Below are 19,081 nucleotides of genomic sequence, written 5' to 3' on the forward strand. Positions count from 1 at the left end.
ATTGCGTAATGTGTTTTGCTCTTAATTTAATTGTCGACGCAATGGATTGGCCATTTTGTTTATTTTTATGTTCTAGTGTCGATAATTTGTTTAAATATCACTGTTATTCAACTGCACCTAACTCTATCCATTTATTTGCAAAATGTTACATTCTGTTGCAAATTCTAGACCAAGCCATCTCTTGATTGCAGATGCAGAAGGTCATAGCCCTTCCGTTTTCTGCCGGTGAAGCCTCGGAACAGTCTGCTGAAGATGTGTACGTCTCCTTGGAAATTGCAGTTACGATTGCACCAGAATCATTTCAAGGCAACTGTAAATTATTTTGTCAGGTGTAACAGCTTAAAGGAAATCTGAACCCTGCTGTACTGTTAGTGAATAATGCATTCTGCAATTGGTGGTGGTGGTTGGGGTTGGGGGGGGGGGGGGGGGGCGGGTGGGCGGCGCTCAGTCTCATTGACACTGTATTACTGGATCAGAAATTCAGAATGTGTATGCCAGTAAAATGCTGCAGGAGCGTTTTTAGCAAACGTAACCCATCCAATCCGCTAGGACCGCTACAACTCTGGTTCCTTTCATCTTGGGTCAAACTTAAGTATGAAATTTGAAACCATCTCTGGAAGTTCAAGTGATCGAAAATCTAAACTTTTTTATTACACGGAACCCGAAATAAACTTATTTTTTATTTATGGAGTAGTAGTACTAAAGTAGTACTTTTTATACTAATAAATAAATATATGGGGCTAAAAAATTACGAAAGGGTCTTAAAAACGGATGCTCGAACAGTTCAACTCACGGTTGCTGCTAATTGGACTTGAGCTGATCTGGGCCGGCATTCCGTTGGGTCGTAAAACAGGGCATAAAACAAAGGCAGCCCGACCCACTCTGACGCAGAACCTCCTACCCAGGCCAGGGTTCGGCGGCGCAGCCACCACCCGCCGCCGCCCACTCCAACCCTACCACAAGGCCACAAGCCGCCGGGCGCCGGCAGCGGAGATGGAGCCGCCGGGTCGCAGTTCTAAGCGGAGGAGGTCGGATTCGGGGGAGCTAGAGGCCGGCGAGTCCTCGCCAGTGGCGGCGGAAGCCACGGAGGTGCCGAATCCCCATCCTGCGACGCCGCCATCTCCCTCCTCTCCACCAAGCGATGAAGGCGGCGGCGGCGGCGGAGGCGTCGACTACATCAGCGGCCTCCCCGACGCCATCCTCGGCGAAATCATCGCGCTCGTCTCCACCAGGGACGCCGCCCGCGTCCAGACCCTCGCCTCCCGGTGGCGCCACATCTGGCGCGCCGCCCCTCTCAACCTCGACAGCAGAGAGCTCCTCGACGCCGACGAGGCCCTCTCCGGGGCCGTCTCCCGCATCCTCGCCGACCACCCCGGCCCCGGCCTCCGCTTCTGCATCCCGTCGCACATCGTCCGCGACCGCCCCGCCGCTGTGGACGCCTGGCTGCGCTCCCCGGCGCTCGACAGCCTCCAGGAGCTTGACTTCTGGTTAGGCCAATCTTGCTGGTCGCGCCGAGAGCTGCCGGCATCTACTTTCCGCTTCGCGGCCACCCTCCGTGTGGCTACCTTCAGCGAGCTCGACCTCCTGGATGCCAAGGTTGAAGCGCTTCACTTCCCCCAGCTCACGCACCTCGCACTTCAGGATGTCAGCATGGCCAAGGGCTCCCTGCACACCATGATTTCCAGTTCCAGCTGCCCTGTCCTGGAATGCTTGCTGCTGGACAACTGCTATGGGTGCCGCCGTCTCCGGATAAGCTCAAATAGCCTCAGAAGCATCGCCGTTGGTGTTGATATGCATATTGGCAAGCCCCGTTTAAAGGAAGTCACCATTGTCAATGCCCCTTGCCTTGAAAGGTTCCTCCATATTAAAATAGACGAGCCGGTCAATGTGTCTGTAATTGTGGCGCCGAAACTGGAGACCTTAGGCTGTCTTAATGATGAGATCGATTCCTCCAGACTCGTGTTTGGCACCACGGTCCTTCAGGTAGCCACTGCACTCTTGTTTCTTCGCATCTAAGGGCTGCTATGTATGTTTTGGTTACAGAGAAATTTCATATCATCTGCATATGGCCTGATGGTATGTTCTTTTTATGCTTGATTTAGGGGTTCCTTGTTGTAAGCTTGACTACGGTGGTGCGCAGTGTCAAGATTCTGGCTCTCAAATCGCTTTATATTAAACTTGATACGGTTATTGGCTTGATGAAATGCTTTCCATGTTTAGAGAAGTTGTACATAAAGGTAAAGTTCTCTTCATTGACAGTTCTCGAGTTGTTGACCTGTTCTTTTCATTGGCTTGTCGCTATGCCAATCCTTGTACCAATGTGGTTTGAGTTTCCCCATTTTAATCTGTTTGCTCTGTAGTCTTGTATTTCAGGCAGAGCAATGAATCGGTGGCGTCGTAAACATAGGGATTTCATTAAATGCTCTGATATCCATCTCAAGACAATAGTGTTGGAGCAGTATCGAGGCATCAGATCACAAGTCAACTTTGCCTCATTCTTTCTACTGAATGCGAGGGAGTTAGAGTTAATGACACTTGAGCTTGAAAGCCAAGATTACAGTGAGGAGTTTGTTGCAGAACAACATGGGATGCTTCAGATGGAGAAAAGGGCTTCAAGAGGTGCTCGGTTACATTTTACAGGAAAAGGATGTCAGCGTTTTCTTATGCACGTCAAGCATATCCGTGATTTGTCTATAACCGATCCCTTTGAATGTAGATGTTATAATTAGCCTTGGCAGTGACACTTTATGAGTTTTCCTTTGCACTCTCATTTGGTACTTCGTCTAAACAATTGTCTCATGACTGTAGTGTTTTAAATATTCCTTCACGCTTAAAACTTGCTATAATAGCAGGCTAGCAATTAGATCCTATCTTTTGAATGTATTGTAGCAACTAAGGTTACCAAGTGCACAATTGTTCTCAATTTCTCATTTTGAGCTTGTCTAGCACTGTAGTTTTGTGGAGTCGTTGTACGCTTCAACCAGGCCCATGGGCTCCGCGGGCTCCGGCGCGTTTGCGCCGCGACTGCCTAGCACGCCGTCGTGGGCTTAGCCCCACGCCCAGCGTCACACTCCGCTGCGGCTAACAGAAGTTACTTGATACTACTACTGAATGAGGTGTACAAACTGAATGCATTATTAGTTACTTGATACTAGGCTGTGCATTCGTACATGCATAAAAGCAGCAATTTGAACTCATTCTAGAACCACCATAACTCAATGCAACACGACATGCAGTACCAGCTGCTAGATCCTCGAAAGAAGATCGACCATGGAATCACAAGGTTGGCAGAAGGCCTCCAGAGGAACCTTCTTTGGCAAGGTTAGGCCAGAGCCCTCAGCAATGTCCACAAGCTCGGTGCCCACCCGTTCTCAGTCGAAGCACTGGACCATAGTTCCCAGAGCAAGGCCTACCATCTGCATGCCCAGCTTCTCTGCCGGGCACCGTCGTCTCCCCAGGCCAAATGATATCGCCATCTTACCTTCACTCCTGCCATCCTCAAACCTATCCCCAAAAATGTAAACAGTAAGCTCACAATAAAGTGTCTGTGCTTGTACCACAATAGTATAGCCAAGTTCTCTGGATGATCATTCTACTACCTTTCCGGGAGGAAGGTTTCTGGCTCATCCCATGTCCCAGGATCCCTGTTGATCACAAATGTGTTCACAAGGAGCATGGTTCCTCTGGGAACATGGAACCCGCTGACCGTGCAGTCGGCAGAGGATTCACGAGGAACCAGAAGTGGCACCACCGGGTACAGGCGGAGCGTCTCCAGGATGATGCATCGAAGGTAAGGCAAGTTTGGGAGATCGGCCGCCTCGATCAGGCGTTCCGGTTTCCCCGCGCATGCATCGAGTTCGTCGCGAGCTTTCTTCATGACCTCAGGGTGGTTCAGCAAGAGCGACATCGCCCACTCGATCGTGTACGCCGAACTAAGCGTCCCAGCTTCGAGAGCGCTCTTGAAAATGATGAGATGCATGTAGAACATCAAAAAGTATACCCATCAAAGGTATGGAGACAGAAAAGGTCATCAGATCAGGCCCAAGATCGACATGGAAATGATGGATTGTACTAACTCACAATACACAACGAGTGGATGAGCTGATCCGTGCAGGCCTCGGAGTCCTCCTTCTGCAGCTCCAGCAGCACCCCGACCACCCTCCTCCGTGTTACTTCCTCGCCCTTCTCCGTCTCCCTGTGCCCCTCTACCAACCTCTGCAAAAACCTTTTCCTGTTTGCTTGCAGGTGCTGCAACTGCCGGCCCACCCTGCCAACATCCAGCCACCGTGCTGGTGCTGGCAGGAAGTCCCACACCGTCGACGTGAGCTCGATCGTCTCTTCCGCCGTCGCCATGAACCATCGGGCCTCCTCGCTCACCTCCATCCTGGTCCCATCCTGTTCGTCGCTGCACAATAATTGTATACTCTATTCATATGTATATCTACATGCATAGTAAAAGTTATATATATATAAAAGCCAAAACGACTATAATATAGGACGGAGGGAATACTTAACAGCGTCACAACCAATTGTCCTTACCTAGGAGGGCACGTCCTGGTACAAATCATGTTCAGCATGATGTTCATGATCATCTCAAATAGCCGCGGCTTGAGGTCTACCAGAGCGCGGCCACCGGGGCCGAGCGGGACACGAGAAATGCGGCGGGCCATGGCCCTCGCCTCCTGCATCTGGACGTCGGCGAAGTGCCGCACTCGATCTGCGGAGGAGATCTCGGTGGTGGTGATGCGGCGGAGGTGGCGCCAGTACGGCCCGTAGTTGGCGTGGCCCATGGTCGACCAGTCGTAGGAGAGGACCCTCCCGGACGGCAGCCGCGGCCGGTTGGCGAACGTGACGTCCAGTGCGCCGAGGCACACATGGGCGACTGGGGCGGAGGACACGACCGCGACTCGGCTGGAGCCGAAGCGCAGGCTGAAGACGTCGCCATGGCGGGCGGCGAGGTCGGCGAGGGTGCGGTGGAGTGGTTTCTTTAGTAGGAGGTGGAGGTGGCCGACGAGGGGGATAGGTGTGGGCTCTGGCGGGGTTGGCTTATTATGGACGATCTGCTGTCGTAACATTTGCACTACTAGTGCCAGCAATGGCGAGAGGAGAAGGGTGGTGATGACGACGACGGCACTGAAGGCATCCATGGCCATGTTACGCTCTGCAAGGGAATACGGTACCCGGGTATGGGCATTTATAACAGCTCGTCGTCCAGCTTATTCTTGTCCTTTTACGCCATGATGTCTCAATAAACATATCTTTGCAGGATTTAAATTTTATCACACAAATTTGCAGGCTCTGTCCTAGTACTAAGACCACACAGACTCACTATCAGCCAGACTGGCAAGTCTCTGGAGTCTGGAGCCAGACCACACAAATTTTATCACAGTTTTGGGGCAGTGCTTCCTCTCAACTTAGAACACTTCTTTTGAATGCAATGCAAGTTTTAGAATAGTAGCAACTATAGAATCACTTTTAGGAAATAATAAATGATCAAGAGTCCCTTTTAGTGACACATGCACCATTATAACTAAGGATGGGCAAAACATCCAAAAACCGAACAATGAAGTCAAAATCGAACCAATTTAACAGAATTTCTATGCCTGTTCAGTTAATAGATATTATTTCGATGAGGAAACTTTGTCTATGAGGTCCACTGGTATTGTTTCCAACCTTTGAAAACTGAATTAGATGGGTGTGGTAAAAGTGCTTGATAATCTCAAAACCCTGCCTATTAATGTTTCACTACCAAACTACTATCCAGTGTTTTTTTCCGTCATACTCCTTATATACTAAAGTAAGTGCACTTCTTGTTTTATACCAAGTTGAATCAACGTAAGTTTGATCAAATTTATACAAAAATGTACTAGTATACCAAATAAGTATTACTAGATTTATCATGAAATATAATATATTTTATTGTGTACCTATTCGGTGTCATAAATGTTGCTCTTCTCTATAGACCTCATCAAACTTAAGGTAGTTTAGCTTAGGACAAAATTAGAAGTATCTTATTTTGGGATGAATAGAGTAACTAGTTGTAAGATTTAGGTGTTTACTGTTCAGTTAGCTAGCTAGTAGTCCAAATTAAATTAACACATATTCATGTTATATTATATGTTTCATAAATACTGTTGTAGTCAGTACCCGCAAAAAAAACAACAACTGTTGTAGTCACGCCTAAATATTTCCAATTAATTAACGCCTTATATACTAAAGATGTGTGTAGGCCACTCATCAAGAGTTCATTGCTCCCTATCTGCATACCGTTCCAATGTGCCAACATCTGTTCAAATGCTTGACACGACCGGATTCAGGCCCTTTGCCGAGTGTCACACTCGGCAAAAGATTTGCCGAGCGTAACACTCGGCAAAGGGCACTCGCCAGCGATTCTATCGGCAAACAGGTCTTTGCCGAGTGCCTTTTTTCGGGCACTCGGCAAAGCCTTTACCGAGCGTCAGGGGCGGCACTCAGCAAACGAAATTAACCGTGACGGCGTTTGGGGCCGTGACGGCGTCTTTGCCGAGTGTCTGCGACGCCGCGCTCGGCAAAGGCTAGGCTCTTTGCCGAGGGCCGGATCCGTGGCGCTCGGCAAAGAAGCAATCTTTGCCGAGAGTCGGAGCGCCGCGCTCGGCAAAGACTAGGCTCTTTGCCGAGAGCCGGATCCGTGGCGCTCGGCAAAGAAGTAATCTTTGCCGAGAGCCGGAACCGAGGCACTTGGCAAAGGTTCTTCATACCAGATTTTGCCGAGTGCCAACACTAGGCAAAGTAACCAATATTACCCATTTTAATCTGTTTTTTCTATTTCATCCACACATATATATCACAAAAACATATATCATCACAAAGACCACTACAAGTTTTACAAGACTTTAATGATGAAATTAATAAGCACTGAAAAGCAGTTTTACAAGAGTTCAACGAATAAATTCACAAAGTTCACGAACAGTTATCAAATCCAATGATTACAAGTTCTCAACAAGTTCACAATAATAGATAATTTGACTAATTTCAAAAACCATCACCAAGTTGGCTAATTACTTTGATTTTGAGATACATGAGGATCATTTGAGGCCGCCGATTGATTCTGCATAAAATAGAAGAGATTACATGTGAGACAAGAAAAATAACGTTCATACATAACTAAAACTTATCCATACTCACAGGACTAGAAAACAGATCAGAAGGTGGAGGTGGTGGTCAAGGTGGAGAAAACAACGAAGCTGGCAGAGTAACACCCGTTGCGGCGCCAAGGCTCTGCATGTAAGCAAGAATCTCGCTCATCCTCAGGCGCTCGGCCTCACGCTCGGCGCTCATCCTCGCCTGCTCGGCGCTCATCCTCGCCTCCAAGGCCTCACGTAGGTCCTGCAAAATTTTCTCCCCAATGTTACAGTAATGCAAAGAAAAGATATATAATAATCAATAAACGACATATAGAGAAATTTTAACCTGGAGTTCCTGTATCCGGTACTGTGAAGTGTCCTGCCGAGGTCGTATGGCTGGGCTTGCGCTAGTGCTCCTTGCTCTAATCTGAGATAGAGTAGGAGTAGAGGACGCGTCGATTGCGGCGTCGGCAATCCAGTACCGCCCATGCTTCTTACCTCCTCCGACCTTCATGATGACTTCACCGTCAAGGTCCTCGGTGGTCGGATCAAAATCTGGACCATGGACCTCCCTTGCCATCGATGTGTACTCACTGAGGCGGCTGTGGGCGGTCGTGTTGCTGTATGCCTCTGGCCCATCCTCCGGGTTGTAGTTGACATCGGACGTCACCTTTCTCTTGTGGTTCATAGCAAATGCCTTGAAGAGGGTGCAAGGCTGGCCACCATGTGACGACGACTACGAGAAAACCAGCAAGTCAGTTAGAAATCATGCATAATTGAGTGTTGGATTAAATAAATGAATTCGCGTACCCATACTTCTGCGTATCCACTGAGGCTGCAGCTGCCTTGATGGTGTGGTTTACCAGGCATCATCATACGCCGCTCCCGGCACGCGTTGTGCGACACCTCCCACTCGTTGGAGCACCACTTTTGCACCATCTGTTGCTAGCACTCGGGATGTGCAGCGCACCAATAAGTTGTGCGACACCTCCCACTCGTTGGAGCACCACTTTTGCACCATCTGTTGCCAGCACTCGGGATGCGCAGCGCACCAATAAGGAATCATCTACAAGACAATAAGTAGATGACATATTAGAAGATTACATTAATTGTACGTAATGTAATGTCAAAAGGAATGAATACTTAATGTAAAAAGAATAAACATTAATATTCTATATTTACCTGCAAGTACCGCTCCTCAGTCAACGACATGGTTCTTGCATCCGTTTTGGTGACCTTCTCTCCAAGGATGGTGGCGTGGAAACTTATAATGGCCTGGAGACGCGCCTCATAGTGCATGTCCACGACTAGTTTCTTACAGCATCTGGTAGCCACCACATCAGCCTTGGCCTCAAACCCATCCTGGCATTTGAAGAAATCCTGCATGCAAACACGATTACCATTCATTATTTCAAGAATTTGCAATGATTGCGATGTATGTAGCACTTACCCATAGCTCCTGCTTCACCCGCTCTGCCTTATTGTTGAATACTCTGCCATCCCGATCTTCAGTATCGGGTGCGGCGGCGTATTGCTCGAACGTATAGGCTGGCCCCACACAACTCCAGCGTACTCAACCAGGCTAGGAAAGTGATTCCTGCACAGAAGACCGAGGATGCCATTAACGGAGCGTCTGTGAGCAGCACCTGCACTCTTCACAATCTTCCAGGACCTGCACAAATAATTAGCCATCACTTTTAGTTTATAATTTGAATTTGAACATAGGCAATGAAAACATAAAATTTTACTTACTTTTGCCCGTCGGGTCGAATTAACGGTCTTCTCTCACTAGGTATCGGTCGATTAGGCAGACTCGCGGGACCTGCACAAGTGATTAAGAAAAATTATTAGTTTATACTTCGAATTTGAACATATAACATCAAGAGGCTATAAAAATATAAAGTTACTTACCTCGCGAGTAGACGCGAGACGAACCAGAGGCCGTCTGCTCCACCTCGTGCTCCTCCTGCGCCTCCTCGTCCTCTCAGTTTCCCAGATAACGTATCCTTTAGTAAGGAATATGATTACCTACTCTTACCTGCTTACTTAAGAGCTGATACCACCATGTTTTTTTTGTTGAGACTCTAATGGAAAGTAAGGGTCAGCTCTCTGCTCTATTTACTTGCAACTAGTATAATGTTGTGCTAACGCTACGGCAATATTTGATAATATAAATAAAACAACCAGAAAAACATGTGTATTTCTTGAAGTTTACAAAATGCGAAATATCATATTTCATGCCAAGCTAAAATTCAAACAATTTACATTTAACATTCTTTAAGTTTACACGCCTTGACACCTCCCACATGAGGAAAATACATTTAGGTGGTGTTTGGTTCGACATTATTGCCCCCGTAATCGTTCACGCTGCTACTAGATCACGTTTCATCTTGTTTGGTTGGGTTAGGGCGGAATGGGTAAAGGAGGGATCTGATACAGGCGTGTGCAATGTTGATACCGCCCACCTCCTAGCGAAACCCGATCTCGACGTGCGCTGCTCTCTCCGCCTCGTAACCAAACAAATGACGACATTGATTACACTGCATCAGGTAGCGCTGGCAATCGATTCCATTACCGTTGCCACTCCTTTGACAGAACCAAACACCACCTTAAGTTATTGGCTGGTCCATCTAAGCAGAGAGCAGGCTCTCGCCGTCACAGGCTCCTCCCTGTGCTCTTCTCTTAGGCATTTCGACAAACATGTGCGCAGTGGCCATATCACAGCAAAGATTCTTGGCATGGAACTCTAATGCTTGCGGAGGAATCCTTCATTCTTCTACTTCTTACTTACTTAGCCTCTCGCAACAGCCACTGCTGCACATACTCGATCACAAATGTCCAAGATCTCAACACACACACATCCAAAGTGGTAATAGATACCGAAAGAGGCAGAATATTTGAGATAGAGAATTGGGAGGAAGAGCTCACCACGGACGTCAAGGATGTGGAAGCCATACCTTCACTGTTCCATGAGCTACATCTCCAATCGTTACTTGAACAGATGGCAGATGCAGCCATGTACGACACAAAGCAACGGCACCCTTGCAAAGCCACCTCAGGAAAAGGCCATTACATCGGCAGGAGAAAACGTCTGCACAACTCTATGACAGCATTTGGTGTCTCATAGCTAGCCCTGGAAGGGGTTTCAGTAGTTCCTGAACTTGTTGTAGAGAGTCATGAGTCTATGTCAACTGATCAATCAAGTTGATCATTTAAAAAAAGGGCTAAAGTTTGGGAACACATAGTGTCAGAAGTAGTAGATGGAATAGAAAAGGCAATCTGCAAATACTGTAGGGTCCAATTATCTTCTGTCGCCGGGAAAGGGACATCTCACCTAAATAGGCATATTGGATACCATTGCCCTCAAATTACACAAGAAGACAGGGACAGATTCTTAGCAACCTTGAAAAGATATGTGTGATGTTTGGGTAAGAACATGAGCGGCGCACCTCACGTGCATGTGTTCACACCTCTAAAGAACATTTGATCACCCAAACATCACACAAGCTGGCCTTAAGGTGATTCCTTATGCAATCGGGAGTGTCCGTGACATCATCAAAGTCGTGACTTCGTCACCATCCCGTATGCAGATTTTTAACTCCATTGTTCAATCACTGGGTCTTAGAAGCAAATCAGGACTGGTTCTTGATGTTCCACATCGTTGGAATGCAACATACGAAATGCTGCATGAAGCGATAAAGTATAAGGTAGCTTTGAACAGATTCGCTAACATGTTAGTTGTTAACTGTGTCTCATGTTAGTTTTGCTGGTTTCAGACTTGAAAACTTGATGAGCCTCTAGAACTGTAGGTTAGTTAGCTAAACTAGGACTGTAGGCTAGCTAAACCATGGAATCAGATGAGCCAGTTGTTCCTTCCTGGCTTCCTGCCCATTTCTTGACGTATACATGGATCAGCAACTGTCTTGCCTAAAGCATCTGATAATTGTTATCTTATCAACTAATGTCGTACTAACTTTTTTTAATTACATATATATGCCTCTATATGATTATGTTGGCTTTCAGTAACTTTCCACTAACTTTTTTCTTGCAACTTCCTGTAGTTTCTTTGTACACTGCCGTTTGTTAAGATCTCTACAGGCCATGCAGCTAATCAAGATGATGTCGCATTTGTACATTTGTGGACATTTGATTGCCACGTTATCTTGTGGATTCTGTATCCGATACTTTCATCAGCTTTGTTAATGTTCCATACTTGAAATTTGCAAACAGATGGCAGATATGAAGTTGCTTGTTTTGTTGCACCACTGTCCACAGGTGGTTAATGGTTGCTAGCTTGTACTGTTGGCGCTCACGGATCGTCCTCTGCTTGCTAGCTTGTAATAATGACAGCCCGCGGGCTGTGCTCTTTTAGTGAAAGTGAAAACGGATTGGCCCGTGGGCATATATAGGATCAAGGCTGGGTTAGGATACTTTAGCTAAAATATAGGATCGGATAAAATACAACTAAGGCCTCGTTCGTTTGTTACGGATTGAAATATGTCCAGAAATTATTCCGGGACAGGAATGAGTGAACCCAAGGTGTTCACTTGATCCGGTTGTTTCCGTTCCTGACCTTAAGAGGTGGGGAACAAATTCGGGTCTCGGAGCATAAGAAATGAGCCGGATTCAAACCAGACCAGATCAATCCGTCCGGAACCAAGCCTCAACCGAACGGCCATTTTGCTATGGGCCGGATTCAAAACCGGGTGAGATCAATCCGTCCGGAACGGACCTCGTTCCGGGCCATTCCGGAGGAAACGAACGGGGCCTAATTATTTGAAGAGTTGGATAAAGATCGGACTAACTGTTTAATTAGTCAGGGCTGGATCAGGGTTGGGCCAGGATCACAACCCATTCCCAGGCATACTCATAGCTGCAGGAAGCAAATTGAAGAAACAGAACACTCCATAGCTAGAAAAAGGAACAAGACACTAACATTTAAGACCACACTGCTAGCCGGACCCAAAGTAGCAATGACATTCTCCTTCACAACCAATTTGTAAGAACAATTTTAAACTGAAGGGAGACAGAAAACTTGTCTATGCAGCATGTCATAAACGCAAGAAATTCAGAGTAACCAGTTAAGCTCTAAAAGAACGACTAATATTTGAAGATTAGTTAAACTGCCCAATCTATAACATGCCAATAATGTCCAACACAATCACAAGCAGTGTAAGAGCTGTCAGCTGAGTGCCCATACCATCAAGGGCAGAGAGAAACACAAGTCTATGGGGAGGCAAAAAGAGAAAACAACAAATGCTGTTAGCAGAGAAATATTTAGGAAAAATGATTTTGCTTCAATTGACTCCTCTGTTAGAAGCACATGAAGAAACTGCTACAAGAAAGTAATCACAGAACTATAACATGTACCTACTAACTTATTGGAAAATTTCTTATCCCCATGCTCTTCCTCTTCATTATATTCACCATGACTGACCGATCAAGCAGAGAATCTCACTCCCTCATCCACGTTCACATTCTCAGCTTTCTCATGAACCTATCCTGTTGGTTGTCCAAATACTGGTTAGGCTGCACAGATAAGGCAGATAGGTCAGATGCCAATAATAGCTAAAAGTTCAAAGGCAAACACTGATGGTAAGCTGTACTGCTCTCCAAATATAAGAATTTTTTTATTCATCAAATAAAGTCATACTGACCGTACACAAAAGGTTCAGAATTCAGAGAATATTTACGTACAGCATAACACCAAGGAATCAAGATTGGTGAGAAGGATTACATATGAGACCCAGTGCGTAATCAGGCACTGTAATGAAATCAAGCAACCAAATAATTTGATCCGCATACATCTGAATCAAAAGAACGGTGAAACAGATCGTGTAATGGGGATCCAAACAAGGATACATTCTGAATAAAAAAGACATTCAGTTTGTAATTGAGAACCGAGTAAGGGTTGATTCTGAGTAAAAAAGACATTCGGTTTGTAATGGGGAGCCTGACAAGGATAGATTCCGAATAAAAAAGACATTCAGTTAGATCTGCATGCATGTGAATCAAAAGAACAGTGTTAAAAAAGAACTGCTTCTCAAAAACCAATGAACAACCAAATCATTTGGTGCTGAGCAGCGCTAACAATTGCATCTCTCCATGGGGGTTTAACTATGATTTTCATTAGTAAATCACGCATTATAGATTCAGAAATTTCAATACCAAAGCCAGGTAAATAAGTTGCGAGCGTTTCGCTTAGAACAAGCCATGCGTCACCCAGGTCTGAATACAACAAAAATTTTGTTGGATAAATTGTTAGGCAAAATTTAAACTGTTCCTCATAAATCGGTTGCATAGCTAGTTCATGCTGGGAAGTTAAATCCCCACTAAGCTTAGGTTCCTATAGCAGGATGAATCATATTCTCAGGAAAATGTTGATACGCTAAGAAACTGTGCAATAACAAACTGAATCCTCCTAGCAATCTTATCTGAGCCACCCCAAGAATCATCCTAGCAATCCCCCGAGCTGCTCAAAGGATATGTGGAAAAGAACAGTGAGGGAAGTGAAAAATACAATTAAACAGATTCACAAAAGGATGACCCTGCCGCCGCCTGAGCACACCCTGCCGCCGCTGAGCACGGCGCCTGTCCTTGGACCTGACAGCGCCGTCCACCAGAGCCACCCCGCCGCCCGCCCAGAGCCCCAGATGTAGGGTTCAGTAAGAGAGGGACATCGGACGGGGACGAGAGCGAGATGGGGAACATGGGAGCCGGGGAAAGGAGATGAAACCTGAGCGAGCCGAGGACGTGAGAAAGATCGCGGGCAGAGACGGCGGCTTCTTCCTGGTCGACGAAGGCGGCTCCACACGCACGCCTGGTCCACAATGTCGGCTGCACGATCGTCCTCATCCACGACAATGGATGCGCCGTCGGTGACGGCGGTTAGGACGCGGCGGCGATCGGGATGCGAGAGGAAGAGGAGCTGATCAGGAGTCGCGGAGCCGGTTTCGTTTGAGGACCGAGGACTAGCAGGCGAGGCGGAGGCGTGCGGAGGACCGCGCGGGTGGCAGCAGAGCCTATAGTTGGGCAAAAGGCCGGTGGCCCGTGGGCTGGCACGAGGCCCGGGAATTTGGCCTGACCCAAGCACGTCACGGCCCGGTCGGCGTCGTGCCTGGGCCGGCACGGCCGGCCCATGCCCCGTGCCGTGGTAGGCCGCTCCATTAGCCCGTGGGCTGGTACGACAGGACAGGCCGGATATGTCCGCTAGGCCATGTAAACTCTAGCATAATGTAGCACTCAGTTTGATTGTGACATGGACCTAATTGAGATTTGTGTTCGTCAGACTAAAACACCTCAAAACAGTAATCGCAAAACACCTCAAAACGCACAGTATGAGGCTTTCCACCTGGAAGTGATTGCTGACATGTTAACAGAAACAGACAATGTTTACCCTCCAGTGACAACAAATGATGCAGACCACTACAATTTTACGTCATTTACGTGCAGCTTCCAAAAACCAAATGAAGGCTCCAACTCCACAGATCAATCCCCTTAGTATCATCACATTCAGTCAAAAAATTTCATGCTGAAACTGCTATTCAAGAAGAGGCGCTAGCTACATTTTTGGATTTGGATAATGCTTACTTTTTGCAGGTCCAAGGATACATCTTCAGATCTGAGATGAAGCAAAGTGACTGGAGGGTAAGACCTATGATTCACCGATCAAGCAACAAAATAGTCCTGCAAGGCTCTTTTCAGCAGTACACCAGAGAACTGAACATTGCCTTTATTTTTCTCAAATAGCTTAAGAATATTAAGAGTAATGAGACTGACACTGCCTCCTCAGATCAGAATAGCTATATGATGATTACAAAAAAAAAATGTACAATACCATCCAGGGCAAAACTTTATATAGTTTCTTGCATTATAATATCTTAATCCCTAAGAGAAATGTAAGTTTAGGAATCTTAGCTGGTAAAAACTTTCAACGAATTTCAGCATAAAAAACATTACATGATTTCGAACACGAACAAATGTGACCATTAACTTAAACACCATTTACTGTGTAATATATAATTACTGCTGAAAATTTCACAATCTGCTGTGGCTTCTGCATTTTAGACATTCAAATAAAAAGCCCACTGCAGACTATATTTTTATTGGCCAAACGCCAAATTCAATGCCAACATCTGCATTCGAAGGGATTGGCTACAGCTAAATCACGAACATGGATGACATGTACAGCACGGTTACATCTTTCTGTTCTAAAATGCAACCGAGCACTCCTCGAAGCCCTTTTCTCCATCTGAAGCACCCTATACTGTTCTGCAAAAAATGCGTCATTGTCAGCTCTGTTCTCAACCGCGAATGTCATCAACTCCAACTTGCTCGCATTCAGTAGAAAGAACGACGCGAAGTTGACTTGTGATCTGATGCCTCGATACAACTCTAGCACTATTGTCTTGAGGCGGATGTCAAAGCACTTGATGAATTGCCTGTGTTTGCGATGCCACCGATTCATTTCACCTGAAATAAAACTCTAAAGAGCAAAACAGACAGAACACAATCAATCACACTGGTACAAAGATTGGAATAACGGCATGTCAATCAAAAGAAAAGCTGAAAATTATGAGCTACCGTGAAAAAAATGTCACCTTTATGTACAACTTCTCCAGACATGGAAAGCATTTCAACAAGTCAATAGCCATATCAAGATTTATAGGCCATGGTGCCACAGCTAGAATCTTCACATTACGCACCGCCGTCGTCAAGTTAATGACTGGTGATCATGAAACAAAGCATATATCAGGCCACCCGCAAATGCAGATAGCACATTTTTGGTGGCAAAGAAACAGGAATTCCGCAGCTACATGAATAGTGGTGGTGCCAAACATGAGTCTGAAAGGATCAATCCCAACAAGCTTACCAGTAAGACAGCCCAAGGTCTCGAGTTTTGGTGCCCTGATTACAGACACATTGACTGCTACGGATTGTCGAAGAAAGAGCAATCTTTCAAGACATGGGGCATCGATGATGATGAATTCACGTAACTGGATCTGGTTGCCGCAACGACTGGCACCCAGGCCGATGCTTCTAAGGCTGCTGGAGCTTATCCGGACGCAGCTGAACCCAAAGCTGTGGTTAAGCAGCAAACATTCCAGGGCAGGGCAGCTTGAAATCATAGCGTGCAGTGAGCCCTCCGAGATGCTGACATCTTCAAGGGCGAGCTGCTTGAGGTGGGGAAACTGAAGCCCCTCAACCGACCTATCCATGAGCTTGCACTTGCTGAAGGTAGCCACTCGGAGGGTGTCAGAGAACCGGAAAGCAGACGCGGGTGGCGGCGCCGGGGGGAAAGACCGAAGCTGCCAGTAGTCGCAGAAATCGAGCTCCTCGAGGTTGTCGAGCGCCTGGGAGCGAAGCCACGCGTCGACGGCGGCGGGCCGGTCGTGGAGGTGGCGCGGCGGGATGCAGAAGCGGCGGGCGGGGCCCGGGTGCGCGGCGAGGATGAGGGAGACCACGCCGGCGAGGGCCTCGTCGGCGGCCCTGAGGATCTCCACGCCCGCGGGGAGGTCCTTGGCGGCGAGGTCGATGCCGTCGAGGACGAGCGGGGCGGCGCGCCAGACGTGGCGCCACCGGGTGGCGAGCGTCTGCGTGCGCGCGGCCTCCTTGGTGGAGAGGAGTGAGACTATCTCGCCGAGGATGGCATCGGGGAGGCCGCTGATGCGGTCGACGCCGCCGTCTGCTCCAGCTTCTTGGCCGCGGGATTCGCCGCCAAGAACCGCCGGTGTCGATTCGAAACGGGGCGCCTCCACGGCAGCCGAAGCTGGAACCGGCGCCGGGTGCCCGGGATCTCGCGTCCGCTGCGCTCCCCGCCTGCTCTTCTTGGCACGGGGAGGCTCCATGGCTGGTGGATTGGGGGCAGTGGAACTGTGCAAGGTGGACGCCTCCCCCGGAGCGAGAGAGCAGCAGCTCCAAGTGGAGGGGCCATTTTGGAGAAAAAAAATCAAATCATTGCTTTTCCTACATACTGTTGTGACCGTGTCCACAGTACACTCCACAGTTTAAAAATGTGAATCTATTTCAGAAAAAAAAAACAAGAGATCAATCAAAAGCTATAGATTCATCTATTCAGAAGCAGGGCTCCATCACAAAATAATGACACTATGTTAATGTCCAAATTTGATGAGGCATCTTATCCAAATTTAAACTAGCTATGCACTACATTGTTAGAAATGAGGGACCGTTCTTAGCTGCACTGAAAAACTGAGGGCTTTGGGCTGTCCCGTATTGACCATAATTTGTACCCGCTTATTATGTCTAACCTCTATCTATTGTTGTGTGGACAATACTAGCTACCAGGTGATGTTGGCAAGTACGAATGTACCATGTCAAAATCTCACATCCTTCCATTATTGTTCCGTAGCTTCAGCTTATTCGAAATAAAATGCAGGCAATTTGAGCATGTATATTTTTCTTGAATCCAGTGCAATGTATGATGTAGCACTCTTAACTTTATTGAAATTGAAAAATGTATGATGTAGCTGATTATGTCAAGGATGAAATAACAGCTGTAAATCAATCCTAGACATATGATCATGATGATTGAATAATATGAGAAAAATATTCAAACAATAATAAGGTGGTGAATCAAAATGAACATGCCAAGAAGTTGTATTCTACAGTTAATCTGGCAATTCAAAGGCAAGTAATATAGCTCAAAAACGTTGTCGTTTCATCGACTCCAGCACCCTCGCATTCAATATAAAGAACGAGGCAATGTCAACATGTGATTTCTTGCCTATATAAAAGCCCATCACTATCCTCAGGTCAAGGCATTCTATACGATCTAGGGGTTTATCGGCCTGCATGTTTTCCATGCCCCACGCATTTGTCTGAAAAAAAGAAAGGTTATAAAAAGTTGATCTATTAACATTTCTTCGTATGAAGGACGATGCAACAGTAATGCAGTTAAGAAATTGCTGTTACCTTGATGTATAGCTTCTCCAAGCATGGAAAGCATCTCATGAAGTCAATAATCAAATCCAGACTAAGATTACCATTTAAGATGACTAAGTCCTTCACGGACCTCATCACAGTTGCCATTCTAATGAGGTGCAATCCCTGAATTACGTACGGGTCAATAAGGATGACGACTCCGAACCTTTTTCAGGTTGTCACTTAGAATTGACCATAACTTCAACGCCACAGGACCGGTTCGTGTACTGGAAGAGCACATGGAGCCCTCTGAGCTACTCGAATACGACTCCCACCTTGTGGCCTTCACACAAGAGCTGCCTTTTCAAGAAGGAAAACCCCTCTCTCCCATTGCGGAGGAGGGAGACGGCAGAATAGTACTCGTTGATTACAGCTCTAGCGGTGAGTTTTCGCCGCAATGTCACGTCTACATGGCCTCCCTCCACGAGCATGGCGACGATGACGAACCAGGGAGAGAGTACGACGACGAGCTACTCGCGGACGTGTCCGCCAATGAGCGCACGGCGGACGCTCCTCAAGGTGAAGACGAGGAGCACAAAAGAATCCGAAGGCTCAGGAACGCTAAGCAAGCCAAGCGCAGACGGAACGCGGAAGCCCGCGCACGGAACCCACCTCACCGCAGAAACCTTAATGGTGCTTTTCGCTGCAGCTGATGATCGCCAGTGCAACACTCCGATCAGGAACATCGCTAAAGCGGCTTTGTTAATTCAGCGGCTACCCCAAAACCCGGAGACCAAAAGGTTGCTGCATTTGACGCAGTGCACTATTGTCCAACTGGACCAGCAAGACCCTATGCTGTCGCTGCAGCACAACCGTTCCAAGATCAGAGCGTCACAGGAGCTCCATTCCCCAGGCTAGTTGCACCCCAGGAGGAAGAACCAACCCTTGAGGGAATGACAACCGCCAGCACAACCAAGACAATCGGGCTGGCCACGGTCACCAGCACGCCCAGCACTCCGCACGCGGCCACTCATATCAAGAAGTCCAATAGCCTCCACGTCAGCCGGGCAACCACCAGGTCACAAGGCCCCAGGCTG

At 47.2% G+C, this 19,081-nt stretch overlaps 2 protein-coding genes and 1 pseudogene across 3 annotated transcripts; 1 reads left to right on the plus strand and 2 right to left on the minus strand.

Moving 5' to 3' along the window:
• The first annotated feature begins 878 nt into the window (after positions 1 to 878).
• On the plus strand, positions 879 to 2,930 carry LOC112879372 (putative F-box/LRR-repeat protein At3g28410). Of its 2 annotated transcripts, none has more exons than XM_025943609.1 (3): positions 879 to 1,983; positions 2,103 to 2,237; positions 2,374 to 2,524. In XM_025943609.1, the coding sequence occupies exons 1-3, from the start codon at positions 994 to 996 to the stop codon at positions 2,383 to 2,385; spliced, it is 1,137 nt and encodes a 378-aa protein (XP_025799394.1). In that variant the 5' UTR covers positions 879 to 993; the 3' UTR covers positions 2,386 to 2,524. The 2 variants fall into 2 exon arrangements, with proteins under 2 accessions (XP_025799394.1, XP_025799393.1); XM_025943608.1 differs by having other exon boundaries at positions 880 to 1,983; positions 2,361 to 2,930.
• A 300-nt stretch (positions 2,931 to 3,230) lies between these two features.
• On the minus strand, positions 3,231 to 5,153 carry LOC112880837 (annotated as a pseudogene).
• Positions 5,154 to 15,085: 9,932 nt separating this feature from the next.
• Positions 15,086 to 17,050, minus strand: LOC112881939 (putative F-box/FBD/LRR-repeat protein At5g44950). The gene is made up of 3 exons (XM_025946872.1): positions 15,976 to 17,050; positions 15,704 to 15,828; positions 15,086 to 15,588 (listed from the first exon to the last, which is right to left on the minus strand). Exons 1-3 carry the CDS (start codon positions 16,949 to 16,951, stop codon positions 15,226 to 15,228), a joined length of 1,464 nt encoding a protein of 487 aa, XP_025802657.1. The 5' UTR covers positions 16,952 to 17,050; the 3' UTR covers positions 15,086 to 15,225.
• Positions 17,051 to 19,081: the final 2,031 nt, after the last annotated feature.

This window comes from Panicum hallii, chromosome 2 (genome assembly GCF_002211085.1).
Source record: "Panicum hallii strain FIL2 chromosome 2, PHallii_v3.1, whole genome shotgun sequence".
Taxonomy (NCBI): Eukaryota; Viridiplantae; Streptophyta; class Magnoliopsida; order Poales; family Poaceae; genus Panicum; species Panicum hallii.